Source organism: Camelus bactrianus, chromosome 35 (assembly GCF_048773025.1).
Source record: "Camelus bactrianus isolate YW-2024 breed Bactrian camel chromosome 35, ASM4877302v1, whole genome shotgun sequence".
Classification (NCBI taxonomy): Eukaryota; Metazoa; Chordata; class Mammalia; order Artiodactyla; family Camelidae; genus Camelus; species Camelus bactrianus.
Genome location: NC_133573.1, coordinates 2,467,740 through 2,494,977, shown reverse-complemented (window position 1 = coordinate 2,494,977; position 27,238 = coordinate 2,467,740). Strand labels below are relative to the sequence as shown.

Below are 27,238 nucleotides of genomic sequence, written 5' to 3'. Positions count from 1 at the left end.
GAATGCTAAGTAAACTTTAAAAAAAAAAAAAAAAAAAAACCACCAGCCCTCACGCTGCAGCTTTGCTGTCAGACTTAGCCGAGTGTGAGTGGAGAGATTCTTAACCAGGGACTTGGCGTCTAGATGAAAATGCGTCTGAATTCGCATTTCCAGGTCTTCCTTGGTTGAGGGGAGCGGTGTGTCACTGCGTCCTAATTCAAGTCACACCGCAGACCCGAGCTCGCCGTGGCCAAGTGTACACGTGAGCATTTCCATGTAATTTTTTTTAAATTGACGCTTAGTCCCGCTGTGTCAGCGTCTGGTGTCCCGCGTCATGCCCTAGGCAGGCATGCACATCCATATGCTCGTTTCTTACTCTTTTCTGTCTGATTCTCCGTGAGCAGCCTGCTGGGTGGATGGGCCTGTCATCTAAAATGAGCCAGGCCGTGTTGCCCTGGTGCCTGCTCCATGCTGGGGCTGCGTCCTGGGTGCGGGCCAGAGTCCGGAGGGCCCGGCCGAGGATGGGTGTGCAGCCCCATGGGCGCCTGACAGGCCCCTCCGGGAGGCCCACTCCCGTGCTCTTCTCGGCTTTTCTTTCTCGGGCCGCGTGTGGGGAGAGGAAACTCCTTTCTTCCTTGGCATTCCTGGTCTCACGGGCGTTCAGCGACGTTCTCGTCTCTGGAAATCCCCGTCCCCATGCTGCGGGGCAGAGCAGAGGCACCGTTAATCTTGCGTGGGTGTCATGTGCTGCCCCCCCAACTCAGCCCCAGCTCGCGTCCCCTGCTTTACTGTGGGGCCAGTGCCTCCGGTCTGACCCGGGAGCCCTTCCTGTGCTCTCCCCTCCAGCGTGGCGGCCAGAGCTTGCTTGCCCGCCGGGAGCGCCGGGGCTCTTGTCCGGGACTCCTCTCCTTGCCCCTTTGGTCTGCTTTCCCAGACTGCACTGCTGCTGTTCGGCGCCGTGTCCCACTGCTGTGGGTGCAGTAACTTGTCCTCATGCAGGATGCCCGCCTTCTGTCTGCTCCCTGCCTGGCCGCCCTCTGTCCCGGTCCACACGATGGCCAGTGCCTGGGGTCTGAGTCGTCCCCCTGCTCTAAGCTGGACACTGTGCCTGTCCTGGGAGATGCAGCCCCCCCTCAGTCAAAGGTGCTGCCTTCACGTGCCCGTGTGCACGTGGGACCACAGAGGCGTGGGGTGGGTGGGCCCTGTCCCCGCTGGTCTGGCTACTGAGGACCCGGGCTGGACTGAGAGCTGGCTCCGAGGCCTTCCGTAACCTCTGCGTCACGCAGCCGGCTGGGTCTTGGTTCCTCTGCTCTGGAATCGTCTCCCCTGCCCCTGGTCCCCAGGTGGGTTAGCCCACTCACATGAGCACAGCCACACCTCAACCTGGCAGACGTCGCATTTAGCAAAGAGCCTGGGTTAGATCAGATCTGGGGTCCTGGCTTCGAACAGGCTTCCTCACTTCTCTGATCTGTTTCTTCCTCTGACTCAGGCATTTGAGAAGATTCAATGTAAGAAGCCAGGTGCTTAGCACCTAATAGCCGTTCAGAAAATGTCAGTTATTATGTTCATAATGAAACAGTTGAGAACTGTTATTAACTTGGGAGGAATGCTAGTTTATGTTTGCCGTTAGCCAGTTCTGGTTTATAATGGATGGGGCCCAGAAAGAGACTTCTCACTTTTCATTGTTTGGGACAAAGCAAAGCTTTTTTTTTTTTAACTTAAGAGTTAAAGGGATAGAGAATTTTTCCATTCCAAACAAAATACCTTTTAACATCCAGTTTTATCTTTTGAGCATGTTTCTTTCCCTTTACTTTATCTGTTAAAAAATGTTGACTCATTTAATGTCTGGCTAGAGTAAAGGCCCTTACAACAGTTTTCTCTAAAAGCACAATAAAACAGTGTTTGCTTTCACCTAATTGCAATCTCTGAAGCTGACTTCAGGCTTCGTTAGGTGGTGCTCAGTCATCTGCAGTGACTGCTTTAACGAACGGGATGAAGAAGCCCCAGATTTGTGAACCTCTGTTCTGGGCCTGCTTTGTGAAGTGCCGAGCGCCCCGCCTCCCTCGGCCTCCCAAAGTAAGACTGGCCTGCCGCAGGCGTGGTGTTGGCCCTCCATTCAGTTCAGCTTTCCACAGATAGTCTTCTTTCATTTATTCAGTCATTGTCTGCCGAGAGAGGCTTTCTGGGGGAGGGGCACGTGTACTGAGGGCGTGGGTGACAGGCAGCAGGTACTTGGGTGCGCTGCAAGCTGCCGTTCTATCAAGGAGCTTCCCCCCGAGGGTGTTGGTGGCCACAGAGTTCTCAGCTTGGTGTCTTGCCTGAGTCCTTTGAGCACCATGCAGGGAAACTTGTGTCCAAGAAGAGCTTTGGCCTGCCTTCATGCCTGGGTTACCGGCTGTAGCCCCATCAGGTAAATGATTAAAAATACCAGAATTCCGTCAGAGACATGATCCTTTGAAGATTCTCAGGTTGGCTTTTTCTGAACTCCAGTGAGTGGTCGCTTTTCCGGGCAACTAATAGCAGTCACGAGTAGCAAGTGGTGGTGGAGGAGGGCGGCCGCGGTGGAGGAGGGCGGCCCTGCTGGCTCCGAGCCCCCCCCCCCCCCGGGGCAGGGCGGCCGTCCTGCTGCCCGTCCCGTGCCGCACTAGGCTCGGTCCTGACCAACCTGGCGTGGGGAGCAGCCCCGGCTCCTCCGGGGTAGCTGTGCGGGTTGGGCGAGTTAATGCGCCTGGAGCCCTGCAAGCTCTCGGGTGTGAGTGATGGTGTTGGAATTGTGGGGAATGACCCCCTGCGAGTCCGCCGAGCTCTGGCTCCCAGAGCGCTCGCTCCCTCGTCCTCTCTCCCGGCGTTCTCAGCATCTCAGAAGGGTGTCCGAGTGGTGGCCTGAGACCACCCAGCACCCGAGAGCATCAGCAGAGCCTTGTCCCATAGTGCATCTGAGTAGACTGGCAGGGACGCGTTTTCCTCTGTTTCTGCAAAGGTCCTGAGGCCTTAGCTCTGAAACCTTCTCCACAGATGTGCTGAGTCACCTGCTTTCCCAGCTGGCAGCTGGCTATTGGTCTGATAATGAAGGAGACAGCAAAAATACAGAGAGATAAACCAGCGCCTTATAAACCACCACAAGTCAAGCTGCACTGTGTGTTGGTGCAAATATCCCAGCGTACCTCAGTGGCTGCTTCTCTGTTAATACGCGGTCTCTGGGGGTTGATCACGGTGACTTTGGACAGGCATCCAGAACAGGCTGAATGGGGGGCAGGGTGTAGCTCAGGAGCAGGGCGCACGCCTAGTGCACACGGAGTTCTGGGTTCAACCCCCAGCACTTCCTTTAAAAATAAATAAATGAATAAATCTAATTATGTCCCCCTCAAAAAAAAAAAAAAAAGAATGGGCAAACACTGTTTAAAATACTCTGTTTAGGAAGGCAGGATTTTGTGCAGTACAGTGCTCTTCAAATTTCTTTAACAATGTGTTATAGTAAAGTGTTAACCTGGAAATTTTCTCGTGCTGAGCCAGTGGTTGCACTGACCTTAAAGCTGATATCCATCTTCCTGGAACTCTTTGTCTCAAAAATGAAACGTTAACTTGAGGCCAGGAATCTTTCCGGAATGCCTGCACCTCGGCACAGCATCGTGGACGGCCGTTGCTGCGTGGATGAGCGCGCTGGTGGAGGGGACTGCGGTTTGCTCTGAGGAAGGAGTCCGGTTCACCCGCCGGGGGCACCGCGGGCTGTGCGGCCACTGTGTAATTACTGGGTTGAGCTGAGACGAGGAGAAGCCATCATGTCCCTGGGGCTTCCTGTCTTGGCCCGGACGATGGAACCACAGCTGTTAGAAAACATTTCTAAGACACATCGGGGCCCTCTTGGAAAGTATGTCTGCTCCTTATGCAGAGCAGAAGTGGGGTTCCTGTAACATCTTAGGGCTTGACGGTGGGAATTAAATGCTCTGGACCCTGTCTCGAATTCACTAAGCATCATTGAAAACCCGCTGCTCAAGCCACCTGACACGGCTTAGAGTTTGTCCTAGGACGCAGCTGGTACCTGCAGTGACTGAGGCATTAAGATCTTGGACGAGGGACTGGGGCCGCGGTGGGGTCTGTTGTGGCAGCGGGGCGGGGGCAGCACACTGCCCGGGCGCTGCACAGTGGGTTCCCCGCCCGGCCCTGCAGCCTGTGTCCCAGCACTGGGGGGCCCGGGCATTAGCATTTCCCAAGCTCCTCCTTGGGTCTCGCGTGCAGCTGGGTGAGCACCGCTGCCCAGAATGCACTCGGGGGGAAGGGCCGTCCGAGGGACGGTCACGGTCCCATTCTCACATCTATTTCCCGCCTACACGCATGGTAAGATACCATACATTGAAAAGGGAAGGAAGGGAAATGGAAACTGAGGCTGAAACATAAAATGAAGATGGAAGTGAAGCTTAACACGATTCCAGAGAGACCTGAGGACCTGCTGCCACTCGGGGCCTGTTTGCAGCAGCCAGGGCCCAGGGGAGTCTGCCTGGTTTCACTGAGAACCAGTATTTCCTGGGCCTGGTCCCTTCAGCCTGCCTTGGTACCAGGGCCGGCAGCCCGCTCCAGGTGGGCCCTGGGCTCGGGCTTAGCTGTTGTCACACGCACGCACCTGTAAGGGTGGTTTGAACCCGCCTCGCCGCGTGCCCGGTGGATCATGGAACAAAGCTCTCCTCCAGCAGACAGAGCAGCCGGCACACCTTTCAATGCAGCGTTTACAGAGCGGTGCGTGGTGAGAAGGGAGGGCAGGAGCAGGATGTTCTGTGCCCGTTTGTGTGACAGTCTACAGGAGACGGGTCCCGGTTGGAGTGACAGCAGATGGGGCCTGCCTGTGTGTGGGGCGGGGGTGGGCAGACTACCTTGATTGTGGTGGTCACGTGGTGGGTAAACTTGTCAGAACTCATTGAAGTGTACACTCAGAATGGGTGTGCGTTTAATTGTGTGCACAGTACCTGAGTGAAGCTGCCTTCTTAAAAGCAGACGGAGTGAAGGTGTACGAGGAGTGAGTGGACGAGGGTCAGCCGTGTGAGCTGAGGGCCGGTGTCACTGCTTCCACGCGCAGCAATGCGTTTCCGTCGTGCAGATACAGACGTAAAATACTTGTGCTTGGGCGTGTGCATCCTCCCAGGCCAGCAAGGGTGCAGTCGGAGAAGCCACTTCCAGAAGAGACTGCATTACTCTTCGTAGTTTTCACCCCCCTCTCTGATGCATGTGTGGTTACGTCCGGCCTGCAGGTTCACTCTACGGTGGAGACAGCTCTCCGGATCCACCCACTGCTCTGGCGCCGTGTGTGGCCAGGGCCTGCCCTGGCGTGGAAAGGCTAATGAAGCTAATGACTGTACTTTCTCTTCTTAAAAAAAACTGAAACAAAGTTTTTCTTTTTAAGCCCTGGCTGAGCCCCTGCAGGCCGGCTGCAGAGGTCCGGTGAAGTTGGGGAAGGGTGATGGAGGCTGCGTGGCCGAGACGTGGGTCTGTAGCTGCTCCCACACCCGTGGGTAGCCGTGGGCAAGCGACACAGCCTTCCAGCCCTCAGTTTCCCCACTCTAAAGTGGGTACCATGGTAGAATGTTCCTGAAAGAGCCTGGCGGTGAGAAGTAACTGAAGTAATGCATGTAGGGCCCCTGGTGTGACGCCTGGCACGTAGTAAGTGCTCCGTAAACGTTACTGAACGTGCTAACGTTTATTGGTACACAGATGCGCTCTTGAAGTGTACCCAGGGGAGACTGCCTGTGACCCCTGGAACCGTGTATGTAGTAATAACACAGGTTACGAGGTTATTGAGACCAGCGTCTAGGATTTGCCAGGAGCAAGGCAGCGTGTTGGCAGGAGGCTGTCGGGCCTTGGTGAGACGGGCTGAAATCTCGGCTCAGGTTACATCCTTCATTGAGATTTAAGGAAGACGGCGGACCACGTGCTGACGGCTGCCTGTGTGCGGGGACTCAGCCCTGCGCTGCGTCCTGGCAGGGGCCCCTCGGCTGGGATCTGACGTCCCTTCTTTTGGTAGGACACCCGCCAGTTCCTTGTGAAGGTGAGGGGGGTCGCTGTCACAGTTTGTGGAGCGTAGGCTAGACCACCTCTGTCGATGGGCTCATTGTTTCTGTACACACGTCAGCACATTCTGTCTGATTATATGTTAGCCTGTTATTCGTTTAGTAGCCGTTTATTATGGGCTTGCTGGATGCCAGGCATTGGGCTAAAAAGTTGAAAAAACATGCTGTTGCTGCTTGTATGATGGTTCCAGCTGGGACGGGGAGGTGTGTTAGAGCAGAGCTGACGTGCGTGCCAGGTGCACTCTGAGCTGTGGCAGTGAACCGCACCGCCTAGGGGGGCCTGAGGGCACCAGTGAGTGGAGGGAGGCTTTGTGCCAGAGCTGCCGGAGGCCAGTGGGGCCGGAACCGGAGCCTGGGGTAGGGGTGGTGGAGGGGGAACCCGGAGAGGTGGGCAGGGCCGTGTGAAGCCAGGTGTGTAGGGGTGGTGATCCTTTGGTATTTACCCCAGGAGCAGTGAGCAGCCACTGACTGGGTTTAAGACGACAGGGCAGGGGGGAGATGCCCGGGGAGAAGCGAGTCAGAGTTGGAGACCAGTTAGACGGGTCTCAACAGAGCCCTGAAGGGGTGACACCTCCACGTCCTTATCCAGATGATTCCCACACACGGACGTCCAGCGTTGGCCACTTGCCTTGGCTCTGGACCATGGCCAGTAGACTTGCAGACAGGGCCGCGTGGTCTGCGTGTCAGCTGCTTGGCTCTGCCAGGTGCCGCAGAAGCCACTGCGGACCAGACGTACGCGGGCTGGCCTGGCCGGGCTCCAGGAGGATGGCCTCTTGGAAGCCTGTGGGGCTGGGCTGCCACCCTGTGCCCACCCTTCCTCCCCATGCCTTCCCCTGGTGCTCCTCGCCCGCGTGTCCCAGGACAGGCTGGAGGGTTCCGAGCACAGCTTGTGCCTGTGTCCTAGACCCCGGCCCGCGGCATCCAGGTTTTGAACATTCGAACCTTGGAGCATCTCCTTGAGAAAAGGGATTTCCAGCTCATGGAAAAACAGACCCTAAGAGTAGAAGTGATGCAGCTGGACGTGAATTGCAAGGTCAAAGGGCATGTGATTGAGGGCGGGGCCGTCCCAGCCAGCGCACTCTGCACTTCCCCTGGACGTTCTGCAACATGTGCTTGCTTGTCAGTGACACGTGTTAACCGTGCTGCTGGAGGGAGCGTCTGACTTACAGGTTAACACAGCAGAAGTGTGTCTGGGTCTTCACGTAGCGTTGCTGTATCCCTGTTTGCACCTCATTTTCGTTCGTGTCTGTGGCGGGTGCACTTCTGCTGTCTCGCTGTGGGCTGTTGAGGAATCAGCTGTGCTTGTTCTCCAGCAAGGGGTCGTGATTGCTGGTCCAGAGTTCATGCTGTGTTGGCAGCAGCACCTCCCTGACGAGACCCCATTTGCTAGAAATGCAAGATAAGACCAGGCCTGTAACAGGCAGTGAAAGGTGGAAACGTTCACGAGAAGGGCATTTTCTCCCCCCCTCCTTTTTTTATTAAAGAAAGGGGTATTTTAAAGTTAGGGTGACTTAATTGCTTGAAATGTGACATCTCTGAAAATGTCAATTTTGCAGACATCCCTCATCCTGAAGGGACATGAATTCTAGCAGTAGAAATTTAATATAGGGACTGAACTCTGATTTCCAAGTGCCACGGTTATAACAGCCTGAGAAAGGCCCTGCCCTGTGACATCCGATCCTTTGAAAGATGGGCTTGTGTCGCAGGCCTGTCCGCGCCTGCAGGGAAGGTCGTGGCTCGGGTGGGCTCTGCGGCAGGACGGAGTGGGGCCCCTTCGCAACACGCCCGCTCTGCCCTGCTGCAGAATGGGGCCATTGTGACTGGGGGACAAGCTGGCTTTTAGACTATTGTTAGCAGAGAAGCAGGAACAGTCTTGTTTGAAATGACTGTCACTTGGGAAGGGACAGTGGCCAGAGGAGTGAGAGCTTTCCCAGCTGCTGCGTGTGTGTGGCCTCGGGTGGTCCCACTGAGCTTCTCTCCCGTGTGTCTGCATTGTGGGCACTTCCTGCGTTCTTAATTCCAGAGCTCTGCGAGTGTGCCTTTAGCTCAGGAATCAGGCTTTAAATGGAAAAGCAGCGGGTTATTAGCATAAACTTGGTAAGAGTTTTTATCTGTTGTATCTCATTTTAAAGTGTCGATTCTGCTTTTAATAAAGTCAGTTTCAGTTAGTGACTCACTGTAAAGTTAAGGAGAAGGAAAATGTGTTTCTCTGGAAAACAAGCTTGGCTTTAGGGCTTAAAGCACTAAGGAGAATGCCCAACCTTGTAAAAGAATATATGAAAGGGAAAGTTTCCATTTACGGTTTTCAGTAGAAAAAATTTTAAGTGGTGGAACAATTATAAAGAAAGTAAATTTTGAACAATAGTTTTAAAGTCTGCATCGAGCAATGTGAAAGTGTATGCGGCTTAACCCACGGGCTGGAAGGGTCATTGAGCCTGCGAGACCAGCACTCTCGGGCCCGTCAGCTCCATGGCCGGCAGAGAGGGCATCAGTATTGCCCTGGACGCGGAGGGCAAGTCCTGGGGCGGGGCCTTTGCAGACCTTGCCGTCGGGGCCTGTCGTCCTGCAGGGGTTTCCGGTGGTCAGTGGGTGAGAGGGCTCTTGTGCCCAGAGGTCGTTAGGAATTCTGGGCGGCAGAGGCTGAATGTCGGGGGACCAGTTTAGCGAGACTGCCTGAGCTCTCTGAGCAAAGGCACTGGATCAGACGGTGTCAGCGGAACAGAGCTCAGGCAGGCTTTCCAGGCCCGGGAGAGCTGTCCTGAGGCGGAAATCAGCCTGCAGCAGGATGCACTGCTGCTGGTTGCCTGTTTTACAGGCAAAACCTCATCGGAACAAAGCCGCACCATCACTGACTGTTGGCTCTGGCCGCTTCTGCTCCGGGATGCAGAGTCAAGTCGCTGCTGTGGGGACCGTGGGCCCCCAAAGCCTGATGCGCTTCCTCTCGAGGCCCCGCTGGAGAACGTCTGCTGACCACCTGGGGGATGTCAGCTTGTGCAAGTGGGAGACACAGACGTAGATGTAGGAGAATAAATGCAGAGTTCATGGTCGGTGGCCTTGATGTTAAGCAGTGTGAGTTGTTAAAGGGACATAAAATTAACTCACAGATGATCAGCCTGTAGTGTGGGGAGAGAGGTGGCTTTATGACTCAAAGGCCAGAGTCACACAGGAGCTGCTTGTGGGGAGGAGCTTGGGTGGGAGTTAGGGTCTCTCTGTGGGACCTGATGTTTGAACCTAGTTTTAGCTGACTGTAAATAGGGCTTTGCCTGGAGGACGAGGACTTTTTAGCCAAGGGAAACCATTCAGAGAACAGGATGTGAAGCAAGCTGATGGGGGAGTGGGGGTAGAAGATACCGTCACACTTGGAACATAGGGCACAAGTGATGGAGTTTAGGGGGTGTCGGCCCCCATGAGGACTGATGCCAAGACCCTCAGGAAACTGTGGGGCGGGGTCATGACCTAGTATTGTGTAATTTCCTCCATCACTGAGTATATACTGTTTACAGTTCTTGCAAGTTAGATTTGTGCTTTTCAGGGATAATCCTCATAAAGCAGTGTGGAGGCGGGATTTGGGTGGAGGCGGCTGGCGGTGCAGAGCTGAGTTAGGAGTGCACCGCTGTGGTCCAGGTGACATGGTGGGGACTCAGGTTCGAGTGGTGGGCACCCTGACTGTCATGAGACAGGGACCTCTGCGTGCAGTTGAAAGGGCAGTGACTGTGGACTGGACGCTTGAGGATAGGGGAACTGCAGGGAGTTTCTAGAATCGGTGCTTTGGACAGCACAGTGACCTGCAGGACCACTGGACCCAGCGTGGGGTTAAGTGTGTTTTGGTGGTAGGAGAGTCCGTGTCTGGATCACTGGATGGAGCTGCCCTGAACGGCTGGCGGCCTCGGTCTGGAGGTCAGCAGAGAAGCAGCCTTAAAAGTTAGCGTTTGGCAGGAGTGGAACCAAGAAGTTGAAATTGCAGGGGAGGTGAGTGTGGCTAAGGAGAGCAGGTGGGTTGGAGTCCGATTCCAGGGGCAGCGCTGCCCCTGCCCCCCTCACCTGGGGTGGACCTCACTTGACGGGGTCCTCAGGGTCCTGCTCAAGGCAGCGTGCTGGGAACTGACAGGAGTTGGGGCAGGAGTGCGTCTTGTGTGAAATAGGAAGGTGTGAGGGTCAGAGGAAGACACTTGCATGGAGCCAAGAAGCAGGAGCAGTAGCCACGCCTCTCCAGCAAAGCCAGGGTCTGATCAGAGCTGCTGTGGTGGCAGATTTGGGGAGGAGACAGAGGCCACACTCTAGGGAGGGTGAAGGTGTGTGGGGGGGAGGGCCCCCTGCCCCGCAGGTCTGCAGGAGGCAGGCTTGGGGGCCAGGGGTGAGAAGAGGCCTGTGCCCGGGAGGCTCCCACCCTGAGCCGGGTTCCCCTGGGCAGTGAGCCAGTTGGCGTGTGTTCTCCACTCTTCCATTGTGAACAGCTCCAGCCCTGTAGGAAGGTTGGAAGAGAAGAACCAGCTTCGCTGGTAGTTAACATTTTGCCACATCTGCTTTATTACTCTTTTTCCTTCTTACATACATTTTTTTCCCATGAGCCATCTGAGAATAAGTTGCAGACAGTGGGCACTTTTACTTCCAAGTATTTCCTGTTTTATGAACTCATTACTGGATGTTCTGTGTTATCTGCTTAGTGCCCTTTACTCTCATAAGAAAAGGTTTGGGGAAGCCCTGTTAGAAGGTAACCAGAGCACCCCCTTGACCTCCTAAAATATGCTGTGGTTATTTGCCTCATGGGAGGCTTAAACACTGAACATTTGGGACTTGGACTATATTGTAAACATCTGAAATACAAACTAATTCTTTAGACATTGGCCTGTGTTGATTGGTAGCTGATCTGCAGAAAAGGTAGAGGGAAATGATAGCTATTTGGACCTTTTTCAAATAATAGTAAATATTTGATTCCACAGTGTAATGCTGTGTTATTTATTAATTGTCTGAGAAGTGAGATAGTTCAGTGAGGTTCGAAAGTCTTCTCTTCAGAATACTTACATGTTAGATAAGTCCCTATTTGGACACTGGACAGACGTGTCTAGTGGAAGAAAATGTGGACTTTCCCCCCAAATACAGAACAGTTTAGTCCATTTAGATAGTACTGCCCTCCAGAGCACATTGTGTGCAGGAAGTATGCTGTACAGAGGAAATTTGTTATTTGTCTATTTTATATATAGTGGTTAACATTCGCAAATCTTAAACTGCCAAATTTATCCCTTCCCACCCCCTTTTCCCCGGTAACTGTAAGATTGTTTACTGTGTCTGTGAGTCTGATTCTGTTTTGTAGATGAGTTCATAGTGTCCTGTTTTTTCTTTTTCTTTTTTTTTTTAGATTCCATATATGAGTATATGGTATTTTTCTTCCTCTGTCTGGCTCACTTCACTTAGAAGATAATCTCCAAGTTCATCCATTTGGCTGCAGATGGCATTATTTTATTCTTTTTTATGGCTGAGCAGTATTCCATTGTATAAATATACCACATCTTTATCCAGTCATCTGTTGATGGACATTTAGGCTGTTTCCATGTCTTGGCTGTTGAAAATAGGGCTGCTGTGAACACTGGGGTGCAGGTGTCTTTTCCATTAGCATTCCCTCAGATACATGCCCAGGAGAGGGGATGCTGGATCAGAGGGTAGGTTTTCTTTAGTTTTTTAAGGAATCTCCATTCTGTTTTCCACAGTGGCTGCACCAAACTGCATTCCCACTGGCAGTGTAGGAGGGTTCCCTTTTCTCCACATCTTCTCCAGGATCTATTGTTTAAAAGCAGAGGATAGGAGACCTCACTTCTGGTCAGTCACTACTATCATAATCATCTCAGTTATTTGTAACACTGCACATCCCATTTCTTAAGAAAAACACGATAAAACTGAAAATAATGTCCAATTTAAATGTGTAAGATTACAAGGGCTATTTGGTAGCAGTGTTGTTTCAGTCGCTTGGGAAATTTATAAGTAATAACCCAAGAGTAGTGTTTCTGCTGTGAAATGCCAGAGATAGTTGGCATCTGATGCCCTGGGGCGAGTGCAGGCTTCGTGAGTCCTGTGCTCTGGTTTTCTCAGTTGGTTTAGCCAAGGTTGGCTGTTTGTGCTGGATCTGTAATTTCTCCAGGGAATGTGGCTGTAGCCACAGGTGGTTTGATGAGGAGATAACAGGAACAAAGGATGCACCTTTAGCCCAAGTGTGTCGGCTGATCCCTGGACTTCTTGGGCACAGGCACGAGTGTGCTGCCCGAGGAGCACCCTGTCCCGTGCCCCACGCATGTGCTTCCTGGCCCCACTAGCCTCCAGCCAGTGACAGGGGCACTTTGCACGGGGGAGGTGGTGAGCCTTGGGTTCGTTGTCATGGGGGCTTTGGAGGAGCAGCAGGTGGCTCCGTGCATCCGGCAGGTTCTGCCCCATGTTAGACATCCTCGGGTCCAGGGGCCCCGCCTTCGTAGAGCTCGCATGGCCACGGTACCACTGAGAACGCAGCAGGAGACACGAGAAGTGATGAGCAGGGCGTGTCGGGGGGACACATGCATGTGGCACAAACCGGAGCTGGACGCCCAAGCGGAGCGCGGACTCCATCCTCACTGAGTGACTTGGGGCTCTGGCTTCTCCCGGTCTGTGTCCTCCCCAATAAACTGAGGGTAATGGCACTGGGCGGCTTGTCCGAGTAAATTAATCTGCCTGCAGTTGTTAGAGCAGCGCTGGACTCGCAGCCGCTGGGCCTCGTGTCACGACCGTGCTTGTAAAGCGAGGCTGCTGCTCCTACGCAGGGCAACATTCGAGCGGTGGGGGCCCGCGCTGTCTGGCGCTCGGTAGAGGGGGTCTGCTGTGAGAAAGGACATCTGTGGTGTGTGGAGCCTCCGGAGGCCCATGCCTCGCAATGCCCGATCAGCCTTGGGCTGGACCTCTCGCCCAGGGGCGTGCATCCCCAGCACGGGGCAGCTCTGACAGGTGCCGGCTGCCTGGGCCGCTCCTGCCTCACCCCGAGCCGGCCTGGGGGGGAGCAGTTGGTGTCCCACCCCCACGCCCCCAGCCAGGCGAGCCTCACCATGCGCACCTGTGTCCTCTCCAGGGGCCGGGCATGGGGCCCCTGCCACTCCTTCTCTCTCCTGGTTCTGCTTCACCGGTGTCTGCAGTGCTGTGCTCAGTAAGACACCACCGTCCCTTTCTGATTCTGTAACAGAGCGAAGAGAAGTATGTGTCAAGATGAGGCTGATACTGGGTCTTGTTCATTAGCTTGATAATTTGTGTTCCTGCTGGATTAGTTTGTGTAGGGGGCCGGTGAAGGAATGGGGTGGAACTGGTCTTGCTGAGTGTCGGAGAAGAGTTGGGATGCAGTGGTTCTGCGAATGGAGGTGCAGCCACTGGCGGGCGCTGAAAGTGTCGCCCGCGCACAGTCTGCACCACAGTCGGCCTCGGAGGCCCGGAGGGACTGAGCCGTGTCTGTGATTCCTGGCTTGGTCTGTCGCCGAGACTGTTTATCCCTGCGTAAACCTTTGGGTTAAATGTGCTGGAATGAGAAGTGACGTGCAGACTTCACCTCCTGCTCAGATACCAAAATAGCCTTGTGGTTCATATCAGATCAGCAGTAACCTTGGGGTTGGTCTCCTTAAGCCAGGCGTCACCTTGCTTGTCTGGAGAGAAGCAGTATTCCTCTTCAAGTGGTAATAAATTTAACCTTCACTTGTTTAGTTTTTAACGTTTGTCTTCTCGCTTCATGGTATGAAGTTCCTGACAACTCTTTTTCCTTCCCATCTCAGTGACCACCGAAGTTTCCACCATTTTAGGATAAATTTCTCTGTTCTTTGAGGTTGGAAATTTAATGGTAAGGTTTAAAACTCTGTGGCATTGGTATACTTGAAAAGAGGAGCTCTGTCATTCTCTGCATTTTGAGTGTGCAGTATAAACATGCCACAGGAACACAGACAAAAGTCAAAAAGAAGAGGGAGAAAACACTCATGGTTGTTTTATACAGAAGATGTAATGGTGAACGTTTATGTATAGATTCTTCTAGTACTTTATGAAGCTGGATTTATTTAAAATAAACCCACCGCCACCAAAACAATAAAGCCCAAACCTGGATAACGTATAATTGTGGTGACTCTGGGTGCAAAATTTTGGATCTTCCTTTTCACTTAGTGTGGTAAATAGAAGTGTTTCGCCGGTTACAAATGCGTTAAGCTTTTTAATGAGCGTGTTTTCCGTTTAGTACACTTGCCACCTGGTTACTCAGTCCCTCGTCACTGACATGTAGATTATCGATGGTTTTATCTTTCCTCTTTCAGTAATGCAGTAATGACCATCTTTGGGATTAAAGCCTCGTCTGCGTGCGAGGTCGTCTCAGTAGGGTAGAATCCCAAGGCCGAAATGAATGACTTCAAGTTTTAGATTGCAGTCTGCAAAATTACTGTATGAGAAGGTACATGGTGCTGATATTTCAGCAAAAGCTTCCTGTTGGGTATCTAAATTGAGCAGCGTTTGGTAGCTTATTTTAATTCTTTCTAATTACTTTTTTCCTCTCAAGTGACTAGGCTTTTTAAAAGATTTTGGTTAGGGAGGAGAAAATCTGGTCTATTTAAGGCTCTTGACATTCTTGCTAGTAGTACCCGTATTGGTGGTTTGCCAGTGCACTTGTGGCTTTCCAGGTTTTTTACTGTGACCTTTGGTGAGTGAGAAAATGCATTTTACACCTGAATCCAGAATGTGTTTTATATTCACAGACACCCATGAAATAGTACTTATCCCTGTGCACTCTCTATTATTTATTACGTTCTGAACTATTTTGTTGTTTACTTCATTTTTTTTTTAAAGTTGATTCTTAGTCCTCTAAGTTGATTTCATAACCCACCGAAGGGTCCGTCTTGCAGTTTGAAAACCACTGTACTGTGTCATTACATGGCAGGTAGTGAATCCAGTGGAACACGGGGTCTGTTTGGACTGGTTTACTTTCTCTGTGCGGGTAGGAGTCCCGTGTTATCTTTCTAGTGGCATCTGGGATGCATATGTCCTGCCGGGGGGCACACAGCCGTTGGTGGGGTGGGCTGGCGGGGACTGGGCCGGTGTCCGGGCAGCAGGTTTTAGCCTCACCAGCACAGGCGCTGCCCCAGGTCGTGTCCGTGTCCGGGGAGAGGTCTGGAGGCCGGGGAAGTGCAGGTTTACTGAAGGCTATTGACCCTGAATGGATAGTGGGGCCCACCCTGGAGCAGAAGTAGCCAGGGTGGGACCCAGCTTTCACTCACGTCTGTTCCTTGAGAAACCGGGTGACCTCGACGTGGATGGGGGTCTTAGAAGCAGAAACAAGGTGTTGGTCCATGGAGGGAGAACACCTGCCCAGCTGCCTGGAGGATGCAGGTCTGACCACCTCTCTTGGCCTCACCAGCTTGCCTCGGCCTGCCGTGTGCCCCGTGCCATGTGTTGGTGCCCGACCCTGTGTGCTTTCTGGATTTCCTCTGCCAGATTAGAGGCAGGTCCCCAAGTGCCTGGAGGAGGAGGCTGGCAGCGACCCACACAACGCCTTGCCCCCTCTGCCTTCTCAGAAGGACAATGTGGGTGACTGTTTTACCCGAGGGTTTCAGAGGGGTCCAGTGCGGCTGAGAACCCTCCCCGTCCATTGGCTACAGCAGCCACAGAGGCCGTGTCCATGACCTCGCCTGGATGCTGAAGTGGACGAGAAGCTGCTCCCATCCCCGGGCGGGAGCATCGCTGCCGTCGGAGCTGATTGCTGGTCCTGTTTCCTTCAAGGGCAGCTCATTGTATCCCTCGGACAAGTGACCGTTCCCATTCTCAGCATAGTCACGATGCTGGTGGGAACATAAAGATAAGAAGCTGGGTCTGTTGTTGATCGTGGATTCCCTGGAAGTTGAGGAAAATAACTGCCTCAAGTCGAATTTCACCAGGCCTGGCAGATTGCAGTAGGAAAAAGTGGAGGGAGTGTGGTTTTTCCCAGCCCGAGGAACCTGCCGGGGCCTGCTTCCACCACGTCTCCGTGTCTCAGCTTTTGCAGACGAGTAAGGGTGCTTGTGTGTGACGACCCTCACCTGTGCTCGGGGCGTGCATGGACTGCCACTGTGGGTGGTTCTGGAGGGAGGACCTGTGCGTCCTTGTCACCTGCGTCTCCGTGTCTTCAGCGCAGGGCTGAGCGCGCCCACGGAACAGAGAGAGTTGGGCCCGAGCTGCTGTGGTGCTGGGCTGACTGCCTGATGAGCAGTCAGCCCTGGAAACAAAGTGGAGGGTTTACACATTTTAGCTTTTGTGATGGTTTTGACTCGGGTTGTCTGAAGCCAGCCACGGGTCAGCGATGGCTGGCCCTGAGGCAAGCCGATCGCACCTTCCAGGGCGGCTACTCTGAATGCAGACCTTGTCCTGACTGCCCACCGTCCACCCTCTGAGGCCACTAGGTCAGTCCCTTTCCTCCTGTTCCCCAGAATCGGACTATTTGAAAGGCAGTTTGTACTTACAGACTGAGGTAGGAGGAAAATGCTAGATGTGACTTTTTCTTCTGAAAACGTAAGTTGCACGTCGGGGCTGAGAGCTAGGAGAATACCGTAGGCGATGGTCTTGTTTGCAGTCGTGATGACCGACTCCAGGCTCACAGACGTGCTCTGGGAGGACACACAGGGACTGGGCAGCAGGGTTCAGGCTCCGCTGGGGAGAATGGGCTGTGATGGGGTCGGCCCTTCTGTGTCATCTGTGTGTTAGACCGCCCGCCCGCCCGCTGCGCATGGGAGCTACTTTACTGTCCCCTGGCATTCCTGGGCGCTGCGCTCGGGGCCCAGGCTCGGTGCCGCCCCGCCCCCAGGTGCTCTCTCACATAGGTGCCAGTGTATTTGCCCCACATTGTGGTTCTGTTTTCCATCTCCGGTATGATCTCCTTTTATAATCTTATTTAGGTTTTTATTTGGCTTATTCAGTTTCTTTAAGTGCTTGCAGATGGTTTCTGACCTCAGGAGCCACGATTTCCGTTGTCAGAGCTTCTGGCACCTGCTCTGGAGGTGGCCCCTCGGGGAGCATGGGCGGTGACTGCCGTGCCTCATCTGCAGTCACTTCCCTTCGCATCCTGGATGCCTGGGGGCTCGTGGTCGCTTTGCCCACGGTCTCTTGCACTTGCCCCTGCCTGTCCTTACTCTGGGGCAGCTGAGCCCCTTCTGCTGTCAGCTTCCCTAAACGATGCTGTGCTTGCTGAAGTCAGTGTGCTGGGTCATAAGACACACCCGTGTTTCATCTTCGTACGGGACCCTGCGTTTTATTTTTTGACTCTTAAAAAGGGGAAATCATAAATGCAGTGAGTAGGATTCTATCTAAAATTTTCCCACCTGTTTTTGTCTTTTGATCCCTCCCTCTTTTTTGGTTGGGGTAGACACAGTAAGATGTGATATATGTGTGGTTTTTGTTTAAAATAAATTGGAAGCAGCCTTCCTTCCTAAGGGGAGTGGGCTGTGTTTTGTGTCCCCCTGGGGAGGTTTCTGTGCGCGTCCTTCACTGCCGTGGAGGGAGTGGGCTTGGGGGCATCGGCGTGTGGGCCTCAGCCGGCGCGCTCTGGTCGTGGGTTCTGGTGACCGCTCACCTGCAGGTTGTCGCTTGATGAAGTGGTGCTCTGCCTCTCTTTCCAGGGCAGAGGGCCTCTCAGCTTTGTCCTGCCCTCACGTTTGTTGGAATTTTCTTTCCTGACCTCACAGATGATGCAAGGTCTTCCCCATCGGGAGGGTGGTGATCAGCTGTCCTGGCGCCCGTGCCCTGGCAGGAGCATCCTGCCCAGGCTCCCTCTCCGCGTCTGTTCTGAGCAAGCAGAATCGCTCCCTTTCTCCGCCCTCAGGAGAGTTTCCAGCCTTCGCTCTGAAGGATTAGGTTTTGCCTTTTCAGAAAAGAACAGCCTTAGTTAAGCAGAGCGCTGGGTGCCGATTCGGCGGAGACACCCTGCTTGATCACCTTTAGCAGGGAGCTAGCACTCACTCAGCCAGAAATGCAGGCGAGTCTGTGGTGGCATGGGACTCTCTTACTGAGTGTGACAGCTTTGTCCTGCCTTTCAGTGGTGTCCTGGGTGTGGAGCAGACGTTTAAAAACAAAATGGAGTTTTGGGCTAGTAGATGTCCAGCCAAGTGTCTGATTTTCAGGTAGGACTCTCTCAACGTTCTAAATAGCAAGTGTTCTCAGTTCTCAGTTGAACCTAGAAGAAGCCATTACCACAGTAACCGTTGGTTTTTTTCCAGAGTCCTTGAGTGTATTAGCAATTTAAGATTGGAAACATTGACAATCTTAGCTGCCTTTAGTTATCAGATGGGTATTCATACGTTTCCTTTTTCTTTCTTTTAAGATTTGAACATGGAATTCAACCCTTCAGACCACCCTCGGGCCAGCACAATATTCCTCAGTAAATCTCAGACGGATGGTAAGTTACTAATCTTTCTTTCTCCTTCCTTCCTTCCTTCCTTCCTTCCTTCCCTCCCTCCCCTCCCCTCCCCTCCCCTCCCTTCCCGTCCCTTCCCTTCCTCAGGTTGGTAACTGTCCCGTCTTGATTTTTCACACTGGATGTGAGTCTCAGGATGAAAACAAAATCCCGCTGGTGGCTCCTAAGGATGCTGTTTGTTGGTGGTTCCCTTGAGGTTTCTATACTTTGTAGGAAGCTACGTCTTTAGAACTCCGTTTGTAGCAACTGTCCTCGCTTTGCCTCAGCTGGATTAGTTTTCGGCAGTTTGTACCCTGAGAGTCAGGAATTTTCCTTTGAGAACTGGTATTTGCCTACATTCTCCGAAGATCAGAAGTATTAGATAGCATGTAAAATAAAGCAAAATATAACCTGAAATACAGGCGCCTTCCCTCTGTCGGGTCCTCTGGGCTGGACTGACCCTGTGCATGAGGACAGAGGTTTGCCTTCTGCCAGACTCCTGCTCGCCAGTGTATTCTGGTCCCAGGTGCCTGTGGAATTTCTCCTGGGGGTTCCCCCTTTCCATCCCTGGCCTACCTTCCTGTTCCTGGCCCTTGGCTACACCACACGGGGGACAGTCTTCTCAGTGGGATTCCCGTAGAGAAGAGTCGCACAAGGAGTCTGTTACCCGATGGCCCAGCGGGAGGACGCAGAGTCACGAGACGGGTCCTCTTTGCCTCTTGCCCTGACCCATGCAGGTCACTGAGCCCTAATTTGGAGATGACTCTGAAGAGACTAAGAAATAATCAGACATGAAAGGCAGTGAGCTCACTTAGCAGAGCTGCTGGCTCTTGGGGTATTTACGTGGGGGCAGTGTTGTGATGTGAGCTCAGAAGCACAGTAGCTTCTGAATCTGGGGGCTTTTCTTTTTCTTTCCTTTTCTTTTTCACTGGAGTACCATCAGTTACAATGTGTCAGCTTCTGGTGTCCAGCGCAGTGTCCCAGGCCATGCACATACAGACGCATACTCGTTTTCATATTTCCGGTGGGCTCTCCTTGCGGGTGACGGACCTTCTGCAGGTGAGAACAGGCGAGGACAGCTGTGCCCCAGCTGCGCTGCCCTGCACACCCTCGTCCTCCGCCCCGCCCGCCGCCCACGCCCCGGCCCTGCCTCGGAGCTGCCTGCCACCTTGAGGCAGCGGGACCCCCTTCCCGCTGCTTCCTGAGCTCTGACCAAGGCTGCTGCCATCTCAGCTCCTCGTTTTCAAAGGCGAGAGCGGCTACTCCAGTCTTAGGACAAAGCAGCCAGACTGTATCTTTTTTATTTTAATTAGTTTGCTTTTCAGAAAAGTTCTTTGCTTTAAAAAAGAAGTTAGATAGACGTGAAAACCCGTGTGTGTGTTTCTCACAAGCTCCTTGAAATAACAAAAGGAGTAAGAGCGACTTTTCTCTGGAATGGCTTGAAGCCACAGTGGAAACACTAAAAATCCAGAAGTTAAAACATGAGCTCTGGGTTTCTTGGCCCATCTTTCAGCAACACCAACACTGGGGAGCGTCTTGCGGCCTGGCCGGCCCCTGTTTGGGTCCTGGTTTGGCCCCTGGCGGTGCGCAGCTCCCGCATCGTGACACGCAGCCCCTCCGGAGGACCACCCTCCTTGCTCTCCTTTACTCTGGTGCTTGGAGGCAGCCGGCCCCGCCCCACCGGGATCGCCATCTCCTCGCTGCGGCTTCCAGCACTCACGGTCGCCGCGTCTGCGATGCCCCCTCCCAGCACCCTGGGCAGCACTGTGTCCCCCTGTGGCCTGTCGGGTTCCGCAGGGGCTGCTGTGCAGGGAGACACTGAAGGATCTGTAGGAGCCCAGAGCTCGTGCACCGCTGCGTTTCATGCTCATGGAAGATAACTTTGAAAAACTCTCAGCTCCCTTAAAATGTTTTTCTGGTGACTGTAAAAATTTTTCATCCTATCAAAGAATTTAATTTCTCTTGTATTTTAGACATTGGTATTTGAAAACAAAACCATCCCTCTTTTAAAAAATGTTTCAGATAAAATCTTCGTGCTGTGGTGACTGGATAAGCCCCAGCAGGCATTAAGAACGCAGGAGCTCTCTCTCCCTGAGCAGTCGGGAATTTCGTGCCACTTCTCTGGTCTGGAACTCGTGTCCCCATGCCAGTGCCTCACAGCCTTCCCTCCTGGTGCGCTGCGGTGCGCTTCCTGAAACTCGCCGGTCACACTGCCCTACTTCACTCCCATGAAAATGTGGATCTAAATGTAATTTAATTTTTATTTCTCGTAATTGGAAGGAAGTCTCTAAATACCATACATACATTTTTGTTCTGGGTTGCAGTCTCATGTTTAGCCCTCAGTTGATCAAAACAATACAAACGTTAAAATTTTAAACATTAAATAAATAACTGTTAAACTGAAATGTGAAATAATTTGGGGGGAAATTTGTCATTCTGAGGTGTTCCCGTGGATGAGTGTCACGTGTAAGTGGAGCGAGGTGCTGTCTGTCACATCCTCTTGGCTCCGTGGACATGTGGTGCTGGGGAACTTTGTTCATGGACATAAATCGATGGGAGTGGAAGGAGTTTCGTCAGTGACATCACTGAATTCTTTGTGCTGCATCTGACTTGCATGTCCACAAGGCCAAGGGATTGACTATCCAGAATCATTCCTCAGACCTTCAGTTCAGTCTTGTTTTCCTTCCATTTGTGGGCACTGAGGAGCTGGCGTCCACTTGATCTGCAGAAGAGTTTCTCTCCCGGTTGTAGGAGCTACTCCCCCAGCCACTGTGCAGGCCCAACTGGGAGAGTTGGATTAACGCAGGGTGACACTGGATGGGGGCCTGCTTCAGGACAGGTCCCGCGGCCCCGCTGCTCCAGGGGAAGCAGGGCACGTGGGTGTTCACAGAAACAGCGGGGGCGGGAGTTACCGTTCCAGAGCCCGACAGCTTGTCCTTAGGGGTTCTGTGGTGTCTTGGTGAACTGCTGGCTTTCACTCTTCCAGTTGGAACCAGTGGGACTTCAGGGCAGTGGCCTGACTCCCCCCGGAGGCCTGCCCCCTGGGGGGTGGGCGGGAAGGCGCCCGCTCTCACAGCGGTCTTGCTCTTCCACTGTGGCATCGTTGTTTGTTTATTTTACAGCTTTCCTGTAAGACCCTTCAGCCACAACCATTGAAGGTTCTGTATTTCAGCCCGCTCTGCTCTTCTTGAATAGTTCTTAGTCTTTCCCATAGAACCCACGTAAGATGCTCAGATATTTCCTGAGACGTGGTTATCTTTATCTGCTAGAGGTGGGGTGGTGGAGGGTGTCGAGGTGACCTCAGGGGTGGTTCCCAGAACTGGGAGACACAAAACCTCTGCACAGACCTGCTGCTGGGATGCCCTGGGAAGGCCTAAGTGTCATGTACGGAATTTGCTGGAAACCTGTCAGGTCGGCTGCTGTGGTGGATGGTGGCCCAGTAGTTCATCATGAGTGAATTTAAGGAAGACACTCGTGTACAGGTCACACCCACCTGTGCATGCGCAGCATACATGCCAGGACGTTACAGCCCAGGGCTCCCTGCGAGACCTGCGTTTCCCTTTTGTTGTGGTCCACATGTGGGTGCGTGTGTGCACAAGGTCAGAGGCGCCACCTGCCTCTGCACTGCGTGCCCCGTGCCCCGCGCTCCGCGCGCTGGTCCGGCCTCACTCTGCGTGGTGCACATGTGGCCTGCGGGTGGGCCCTCTGGTGGCTGGCGGTCACTGCAGAGAGGGTCAGACTTCCAAGGAAGAGAGAAGCGCCTCCCAGGGAAGCAAAGAACAGAGCGCTCCGCAGTCACAGCAGCGGGAGGAAGCGAGTGGAAGCCCACCTGTGGGGCCTGCGCTGCCGGGAGCTGCCGGGAGCCGCCCCACGGGGGGGGGGGGGCCGGGTCCTACGCTGCTGTTCAGGGCTCCCGGGGCCCAGGACGTCACCTCCTCGAGGGACACCTGTCCTCTGTGCCCTGCACAGCGGCCTGCGCGGTGTGCGTGCTGAGTAGCTCGCCAGTCTCCAGGCGAAAATGCAGAGCGTGCTGACTTCAGTGATGGAGAAGCTCCTCCAGGTTCTCTGTTCCCCACTGTGTCTTTGAGGCTGAGGGCCCCTGTTCTGAGACGCTGGGTGCAGGCTGTGCCGCGCAGCCGGCAGGGTGAGAACGACCTTTCCGAGAGGGTTAGTTGGGTCTTCGTTGTGGGTTTGCTCCGCCTCCCCGAGGGGCAGGATGCCCTGGGTGGCCTCTGGAAGCCAGGTGTCACCCCAGCACCCCCTGGAGAGCAGTGAGGCCACCGCCGACGCTGTCCTGAATTTACTGCTGTGGTGGGTGGTGTCACTGTGCTTCACGCAAGCAGCGTGGACCTTGGTGGGTCCTTTGCTGGGCTAGAGGTAAATAGTCCTGTTACTTGTTGATCATCTGAAAGGGGTGGGTGCGGGCAGGTTTTATGGGATGTGCTGATTCGTGTGTACTTGGCTGGCAGGCCGATCCCCCCGCTGGTGGGCGGCGTGCTCTGCTGGCCCAGGCCACAGCTGCGTTGTGTAGGCCGCACTTCCGACCGGTCATGGAGCATCTGGGTCCGGTGGTGGCCGGAGGAGGGGACCTGACGCTGAGGCCCGTCCTCGGCCACCTGTGAGGGGCTGCCATGCAGGCTAGTAACATCTCTGTTGCATCTTTTGTTTTCACAGTGAGAGAAAAACGGAAGAGTCTCTTCATCAACCACGTAAGTGGGGCTGTCCCCGTGCTCCTCGCGGTGACTGCCCAGCGCTGAGAGCACTCGCACCCGGGTCGGGGGTGGGGATGGAACCCAAGTCTCGTCCACACGCGGAGGAGCTCCCAGGCCCAGGGACCCGGGCTGCTGTGTTTCTGACCGGCCCTCCCACCCGCTCGCCCAGGGGCCTTTCTCCCCTAGGTCAGTTCCGCTGGGATAAGCACAGCTGTCTCCTGCAGGCTGGCTGCCTCCCCTCCCGCTGCCGCCTCCCCTCATGTGTGTAGGGCCGGTAGTCTGCATGTGCTCAGAGGACGGGTAAACTTGACCACACTTTAATTCTAAAAGGATCTGTAAGATTCAGCTCTAACCATGTGGCCACTCTGAGCAGTGTGTCCCTGCCCTTCTGGCCAGGCAGGAAGATGCTTCCTTCTTCCCTGAGCAGTGGGTGCAGCGGCCGGGGGCCCCCACGGCACCCCGACTTGTGCCCCAGGACTGTGGCGCCCAGCCACCAAGCGAGGTACAGCCACAGCCTCCTTGCCTCTAAACTTATGTCCGTCTCCAGGAGAGAACACTGTCTCCGTGAGGTGCGGGTTACCACACACGTACGCCGCAGTCTCACCTGGAGAACCAGAGCCCTTCAGGAGAGGGACGGATGCTGGTCAGTGCAGGTGGAGGGAAATCCCCCCCAGCCAGCACCACAGTGGCCAGTGAAAGGGGCAGAGGCCTTAAATGTTCCCCAGGGAAGGAGCAGGGGAGAGGGACCCTGCCTGGCTGGGAAGGAGGGGTCTCTCACTGGCTCAGAGTAGCCAAGAGAGGCTGGAAGGTTAAGTAAGAGGAGGCTGCTTCTGAAGGAATTATTGCAGGTTTTAAAGCTTGAAACCCTTTGAGGGTAAACCCCTTGGGGAGCTTTGACAGGAAGTTAAATCAGGGAAAGTTATGAAGATTAATACTCTAATCAGGACCCATGTTTTAGACGTAATTAGATCAACAGTCACAGGAAAAGTTAATACATTACGAAAGAGACACTTGGGTAGTTTAGAAAGACTTACATAAAGGGCTTTATTTGAAGTGTGTAGTTATTGAAAAATTTGCTGACGTTTTGGCTGTGCTCTTTCTTTAAACTAGCTGTTTTAATGAATCTTTTAATTAAAATGTGGAAGACTTATTATAAACTGTGGGTGGCATTGTAAGTGGCTGGGAGCCTGGAATCACTCTCCTGGAACTCAGGGAAAACTGCGCTTTTACTTTAGCCTAATTTTTCTGTGACACCCTCCTGCCCCTTGATGACAGCACACCTGAAGTGAATCAATCATTCTAAGTTAAAGAAAAATGATATTTAAACAGAATGAGTCAGGGGTTAAACGGCCAGCCTCCCTGACCCCAGCGACACAGTCACAGTATTTGTCCTAATACTGAGGCAGGTGATGCTTCTGAGAACTTTGTGAGGAAATGGAGTAACTGGGAGCGTTACTGATCAGTTATGCAGAAGTCACACTGTGAGCTGGACTTGGAGCCAGACGAAGCTAGGCACGCCCTGGGTCCATCACCTGAAAGGTGGGGGACCGTGAAAGAGTCTGGAGGCCCTGGCTCTCTGATCTCGTAGAGCGGCTCCTGGCCGCGGCCCCTGGCCTGCCCGCTCTGGCGGGGCTGCGCGCTGGCCGCGGCTCCCTGTGGACATGTTGCTGTTGTTACTGCTCATGGAGTTGGGTCAATTCTGTTTACTTTTCAAGTTCAGTAGCAAAACTGATGGAACTCTTTCTGGCAGTTTGAGTGTGGATACAGTTTTTTCATAAGTATTAAGCCATAGACATCGAGGGATGAAGTGAGTGTGGTCCAGGGCCTGAAGTGGTAAAAATTCTAAACGTTGCTTTTGCCTCTTTGGGAGACGTGCTCTGAGCAGGGCATAGGCGGAGAGCAGTGTGAGCTTAGGAGGAAGGGCCCAAGATCAGGCCGCCTCCTGAGCATCCTGATTGGTCATTAGGTCCTGACCCCGCGTGCTTCTCCCGTAGAAGCGGCGTGCAGGGGGGCCACGGAGCTTCAGCGGTGCGGGGCCCCTGGCTGGGGTGTAAGGGGCTGTGTACCCCCAGTGTGGCTATCACCACCACGGGAGCTTCTGTTTATAGCACTGTCTTCCATTTCTTGGGCTGTTGCATATTTCCATAATTTTCCATAACTATATTACAGAGGAAGCCTTAGTAAATAAGAAGTGGACGTGGAAGTACTGAGCAGGGCGTCTGGTCTGTGAGGGGCGTGAGGGCTTCTTCATGTTTGGGAACCACGGGTGCTGAGGGCTTCGCCGGGGCTGGGAGGTCAGGCAGGCAGGGTCACCAAGTAATTGTCTCTTCGGTTGCTGAAAGTGACACTCAGACTGTCAGCTCAGCGCCAGGCGAGTGGGGACTTGCTAGGATGTTTTGATTTTTCTTCTACCGCTTCCAGCAAGTCACCCAGATTGACGTGTTCTAATCACACTGCCCGCGGAGTTGCCGGAATCCATTTACTGTTCAGTTAGATGTCATCAGCGTGTGGTTTAAATTCTGTTTTCCTTAGCAGTGCGTTTCAGAAGTAGTTGTTAGTCCTGAAGTTCTGCAGAGCGCCCAGAATGCCCGCAGCTGGGAAGGACCAGGGCTCAGACCGCCTGGCGCCTGCAGGAAGGCCACCCGTCGGCTGCATTTTCAGAGGCATCAGATAACTGTCACCTTGAGATGCCCTTAAGGAGGGAATACGTCTTTATTTATACCTTCACTCCCTGAAATTCAAGGTTGGGACATTCTCAGTTGACACTGGCTGCATTTTCCGTGGTCCTCAGATCAACTGTACCCCAAGAACAGAGAAAGACAGGTGCAGTGGGCTCTCTCTCGTGTTGGTCCCGACCTCAAACCCAGATGTCACCAGTGTAGTGAGCAGTGTGTTTCCTGTTTCTCACGGTGATTTTTCTGGGCTCCGCAGTTCGCCCTGTGATGCTGGGTCACGGGGGAGCATTCTGATGCAGGTGTGGGACCCGGGTGGTGGAGGTGACTTTGCGTGTCGAGGAGTGGGAGTTTTGCTGTGGGAAGAAAGGGGGTTTGTACTGTTCTCGCTGGTAGTGCTGGCATTTCTTGCTAAGACCCTTTTCCTCTCCAGGCCGGTCTCTAGGTGAGGGGTGATGTCTGGGAAGACTTTGAGCCCTGTTTAATATCCCTTGTCCCGTCTGCAGCACCCTCCAGGACAGACGGCGAGGAAGTGCAGCTCCTGCTCCACCATCTTTCTGGACGACAGCACAGTCAGCCGGCCGGACCTCAAGTGCACAGTCAAGTGGTGCGCACCTCCCACTCCCCGCCGGGCGGTGGGGTCTGGGGGGTCAGACCGGGCAGGGGAGGCCACTGGCTACTTAGGAAATCTTTTTAAAAGGGGATTTGGGGAAGTAAAATGTGGGGTGTTCAAAATATTTGTGCATATACCATTTATGTAAGTAGACCAGAATTTTCAACGACTTTAAATACGGGTTAAAGCACAGCTTTGATTTCTGTGCGTTCTTGCTGCCTTCCCCTTCACAGCTGTGCAGTGCTGTGCACTTCACGGTGCTCGGGGCCCTCGTGGACTTGGGGCTGCAGTAGACAGTGGCCAGCACTGGAAAGTGCACCCGCCCGACTGGGAGAGGAGCCAGACCCTCCGCCTTGGGGCTCACTGAAAAATGGAGCATAAGGGAGGAAGGGGGTGTGTGGCGTCTTTGGATAAAATCCTTTCCCTTTCGGGCTTTAGGTCCCTAATTTTAAGATGGGCGGTGGGGGGGAAGGAGCACCGGTTTTTCCTGGAATGTTCCTGCCAGCACTGTGGCAAGAACCCTTGACTGAGGCCACAGGGGCCCCGATGTGCTGGCTCTGGGGTTTGGGCTCGGCTGTGAAGGACCTGGGGTGCTGTGCCTTTATCTGTTACGACTTTCATTATGATGTTGATTGCAGCTGTGAAACAGTGAAAACAACTACAATGTTCAGCAGTAGGGGACTAGCTAATAAAGTTGAACAATATGATGGAATGTAGTCAACCATGTTTTTCAGTAACATTTTAATGGTAAGAAAAATGTTAATGCAAAGAAAAGTGGGACCCACACCTGCCTGCTTGCATGTGTGATTTAC

General features: G+C 53.5%; 1 protein-coding gene across 1 annotated transcript in view; it reads left to right on the top strand.

The window, feature by feature from the left end:
* Window positions 1-27,238, top strand: part of CCNY (cyclin Y) — a 53,499-nt gene that overhangs the window by 8,723 nt on the left and 17,538 nt on the right. The window contains exons 2-4 of the mRNA XM_074358411.1: window positions 18,358-18,432; window positions 23,104-23,138; window positions 26,320-26,420. Coding sequence (XP_074214512.1) covers window positions 18,358-18,432; window positions 23,104-23,138; window positions 26,320-26,420 — 211 coding nt within the window. The remainder of the gene's footprint in view (window positions 1-18,357; window positions 18,433-23,103; window positions 23,139-26,319; window positions 26,421-27,238) is intronic.